We start from the raw sequence: 4,881 nt of genomic DNA on the forward strand, positions 1-4,881 counted from the left end.
CAGTGTGTGCTGTGATCGGTTAGCTGGGCCAGTGTGTGCTGTGATCGGTTAGCTGGGCCAGTGTGTGCTGTGATCGGTTAGCTGGGCCAGTGTGTGCTGTGATCGGTTAGCCGGGACAGTGTGTGCTGTGATCGGTTAGCTGGGCCAGTGTGTGCAGTGATCGGTTAGCTGGGCCAGTGTTGATCGGTTAGCTGGGCCAGTGTGTGCAGTGATCGGTTAGCTGGGCCAGTGTGTGCTGTGATTGGTTAGCTGGGCCAGTGTGTGCTGTGATTGGTTAGCTGGGCATGGGGTTGTAAGGGGTTACCATAGCCGCCTGAATAAAATATCTCCTTTTGAAGCTGACTTTGAGCTTTGCAGATTTTTTTTTATTCTCAAACAGCAACATTACAGACTAACTAAAGTTGAAAAAGTGAAAAAGCATAATAGGACCCCTTTAAAATCCTAAATATATTCACACATAAATCTGATGCATACGAGACGCACGTTACAACCAGGTGTAAACGGCTCAGAGTCATGCTCACAGACCGAGAGCGATTGGGATTTTGTAAGAGTCGTTTAACATCAATCATCCATCAGCAGAAGACAGTGTGCAAGCAAAGGCGAGAGACGCCCGCTCTTCCCGTCAGAGTCATGCAGGAAAGCTGAAGACGAGACGGTTAGAGCCCGGATCACGAGGGCCGCTTTACACTTACTGAGCCGAGGGAACTCAGACTGTGGCAACAGAGCTGCAGTGAAACAGCAGAGGATCTCTGGGCTGCGTGCGGCTGACTGTTCACTGGGCTTAAGTGCTTTAAGTTCGACTGCTTGATGAAATTACTGTTGGCCACTGAGCCAGCGCTAACGTCAGAAAACACGTGATCCTTTTCACAGGCCGTTACGTGCAAGCTGCCTAAAGATTTAGCGAGCCTTGAATGTAAAGGGCTGTGAAAGGAAAACATCAACTGTGAATATGAACGTCAGACTTGCTCAAGACGCTGTAGCGATTTTAATGCAAAAGGATTGTGAAATACCTACCTAGTGGCCCTGATGGATCCAAGAGAAGCCCGAGTTCTTTTCCTTTTATCTGAGCTATATGGAAGATATTTTACAGATTATATGACAGATTTACAATCCTGCACACGTAATTGCAGAATAATTCTGTTAAACAATATATAACATGTCAAACAAATAACAAATGTAATAAAATAAATTATTAATAATAATGAAATATAGATGAAATCATAAAAATAAAATAACATTAATATACATTATGCATAAAACATAAGATCAATTTTAAAATAAAAATTTATTTGAAAAATATACAATTTTATGTTAAAATAAGTAAGAATTATATATTATAACATAAAATAAACATGCATGATAATGAAATATGATCATTACTATATCAGTTATATACACAATATAAAATAACACAAAAAAATGATAAAATATGCAAAATATAATAAAATAAAAAGTATTATAAATATAAAATAATGCATGAAAATCTTACTTAAAGTTACCTTGATGCATTAAAAAACATTTAAATAAAAAAAGAAAAGTTACCTTAACGACCTTGATGTTGATTTGGACTGTATTGTATTTTCTTCTAACCTGCAGATAAAGAAAAAACAAAAGTTCAGTGTGACGAAAACATGCAAAAGGACAAAAAAAAAGGACAGACATTTGATGCATTAGATGCGTTGGTGTCTCTGATGCACAGACAGAGCGTCACACATGCAGAGAGAGAAGCCGCAGAATGATTCGACATCCCTCCCGTTATACGACATTACAATCACGTCTGTTCACACGCGTAGCATTTGATACAAAATCATCCTTTAAAGCCTCAAATGAGATACACGAAGCAGAAAAACTTTATAAGACGACCGGATGGAGAGAGAAAAACCTTGATCATCCGGATCATCGTCCTCTGACAGCAAACACATGTAGGCTACATACATCAAAAATCATCCAGTTATGTAACGTGCGAGATACTGTTCATACGTTTACTGAATTAATGATTAGATTGTGTGCAGTGTTATAAAGTAAGGACAGATAAGGAGAGCAAAATACAATTATCAATGCATGACATACATATTACATATTCACAAGTGCTTGAGCAAAATGCAGTTAATGCACCGAGAGACAGCAAAGACTGACAAATCAAGCTACAAAAACTCAACGCATCCAAACTGAAGTGTTTAGGGATGTTCATTTCGGTTATTTTTCCTAATAATATAAAAATATATTAATATAATAATAAATAGGCCTATACGAGAAATATTTTTACTGAAATAATAAATTAAGAAAATGAAAGAAAAATTGTTCAACAAGTAGTATGCAGAGTTTCGGTTCATTTTTGTGGTGCGCGAAAGGAAACCAAGACGGCAGAAAGCGGGATCCTATTTTTCTTTAGGCTATTTATTTTACAAAAGCACAAAGATTTGTTTTTATCGTGAACGTACACAAATAAAAGCAAACCTTTTACAATTCCGATTATCTTTATGACTAAAAGGAGTAGTTTCTTCCACTGTTTTTTGGAAGTTTTTTGGGTGTTAGTATCAATAGGTTAGTCTTAAGGTTATCTATAAGGCAGTGTGCTCCAAAACAGTGACAAAATTCGCATTTAGAATATATAAGCATTCAAAGCTTTTAGTTCGTCACTTCCTCCAAAACGGCTCAACGATTTTTTTGACGTCACAACGTACTTCATTTTCTCATCAAATCTTCTGACCAATCAAACGCTCTCTAGAAGCCGAAGCGCCCGCCCCCTACACTATAAATAGACGCTAAAGCTGCGACTGAGATTGGTCGCTTGTTCACAGTGTAGTATTTCCTGTACGGTGAATGGCACATAGTGTATAATGTAGGCGATAGGGAACGATTCAGATAGTGTAAATATGCTTTCGATTGGTGCAAATGAGGTCTGGTTTCACGTTGTTTCACGGGAACCGCGGCAGCGTGCACAGTCTGATCCGGACTTTGGCTCCAGTCCAGAGACGCGATTGCACGGAGCGGATCATATGCACAAGTCGGCATATATTAAACACTTTTAAAACTACACAGTCTCAGCATGATTATGATCACTATTTTGTTTTACTAAGAGTTTCATATTTAATCTAGGGGGTAATCTATTAGACTGTGGCTGTCAAATGCGGCTTTACCGAGCTCAACGGCTCTGACTCAGTGCAGATATAAACAAAACGCTATTGGCTAATTTAAAAAGGGGGCGGGGCTGCTCGGTATGTCCCGCCCTGTCTTCCTGTTTCAGTTGAAATTACGTCACCACATAGAATAACGCTGCGTGTTTCAAGGCACTTCAGGGGACCTTTAAGCTTTGCTACCTTGACAATGCAGCCTGTTCATTATCATAATAAAACAGTCAGTCAAACATATGGAAAAAACACACTGCTCAGTTTAAAGATGTAGTAAAATCCGTGCCGTTAAGCGTTATCACCGTACCGCCGTGATGTTATGCAAAACATTTAGTTTTACGTGGATATTGGAACGCGAGTGAAGTAGGCTACATAATAAATAATATTTTGGCATTCAAATACATCGCGAATATTGAAACATTTGATTTTGTGTCGAATGAGAGACCCAGCATTGTTTCAGTTTCGTTTTAGCCTAAATTAATTCGTTTATATAGCTATAGCTTCTAATATTTTTAATTCTTGTTCTTTTCTAAATACTGTTAACTGAAAGGATTTGTTGTGGAGTGAGGGGAACTAAAACAGCCTAGCTATGTTTACAGTGTTTATTATAATGTTTGTAAACATTTTGCGTCGGCATAAAATGCCACTTATACGCGACTTGTGTTTTTTTCCCCCTAAAAAAACATTTGTTTTATACGCGTAGCATATTTAAACCATGCAGCAAACCTTTTTAAATATTTTGATAAATGACTGAAAAAAATAAATAATGAAATAAGAAAATGAAAGAAAAATTGTTCAACAAGTAGTATGCAGAGTTTCGGTTCATTTTTGTGGTGCGCGAAAGGAAACCAAGACGGCAGAAAGCGGGATCCTATTTTTCTTTAGGCTATTTATTTTACAAAAGCACAAAGATTTGTTTTTATCGTGAACGTACACAAATAAAAGCAAACCTTTTACAATTCCGATTATCTTTATGACTAAAAGGAGTAGTTTCTTCCACTGTTTTTTGGAAGTTTTTTGGGTGTTAGTATCAATAGGTTAGTCTTAAGGTTATCTATAAGGCAGTGTGCTCCAAAACAGTGACAAAATTCGCATTTAGAATATATAAGCATTCAAAGCTTTTAGTTCGTCACTTCCTCCAAAACGGCTCAACGATTTTTTTGACGTCACAACGTACTTCATTTTCTCATCAAATCTTCTGACCAATCAAACGCTCTCTAGAAGCCGAAGCGCCCGCCCCCTACACTATAAATAGACGCTAAAGCTGCGACTGAGATTGGTCGCTTGTTCACAGTGTAGTATTTCCTGTACGGTGAATGGCACATAGTGTATAATGTAGGCGATAGGGAACGATTCAGATAGTGTAAATATGCTTTCGATTGGTGCAAATGAGGTCTGGTTTCACGTTGTTTCACGGGAACCGCGGCAGCGTGCACAGTCTGATCCGGACTTTGGCTCCAGTCCAGAGACGCGATTGCACGGAGCGGATCATATGCACAAGTCGGCATATATTAAACACTTTTAAAACTACACAGTCTCAGCATGATTATGATCACTATTTTGTTTTACTAAGAGTTTCATATTTAATCTAGGGGGTAATCTATTAGACTGTGGCTGTCAAATGCGGCTTTACCGAGCTCAACGGCTCTGACTCAGTGCAGATATAAACAAAACGCTATTGGCTAATTTAAAAAGGGGGCGGGGCTGCTCGGTATGTCCCGCCCTGTCTTCCTGTTTCAGTTAAAATGAC

The 4,881-nt window shown here is 38.5% G+C and overlaps 1 protein-coding gene across 4 annotated transcripts in view; it reads right to left on the bottom strand.

Moving 5' to 3' along the window:
• Nucleotides 1-4,881, bottom strand: part of LOC107661524 (dual specificity protein phosphatase CDC14A-like) — a 39,072-nt gene that overhangs the window by 3,112 nt on the left and 31,079 nt on the right. For 2 of the 4 annotated variants that reach the window (XM_016451150.1, XM_016451149.1), the window contains exons 13-15: nucleotides 1,543-1,590; nucleotides 1,015-1,068; nucleotides 693-921 (exon numbers count right to left, since the gene is read on the bottom strand). In XM_016451150.1, the coding sequence (XP_016306636.1) occupies nucleotides 693-921; nucleotides 1,015-1,068; nucleotides 1,543-1,590 (331 nt within the window). Of the gene's footprint in view, nucleotides 1-692; nucleotides 922-1,014; nucleotides 1,138-1,542; nucleotides 1,591-4,881 lie in introns of those variants that run through there. The other 2 variants (XM_016451152.1, XM_016451153.1) reach the window with 2 other exon arrangements.

The sequence above is a fragment of the Sinocyclocheilus anshuiensis genome, unplaced genomic scaffold (assembly GCF_001515605.1).
Source record: "Sinocyclocheilus anshuiensis isolate Anshui unplaced genomic scaffold, SAMN03320099.WGS_v1.1 scaffold479, whole genome shotgun sequence".
In the NCBI taxonomy this organism is placed as follows: Eukaryota; Metazoa; Chordata; class Actinopteri; order Cypriniformes; family Cyprinidae; genus Sinocyclocheilus; species Sinocyclocheilus anshuiensis.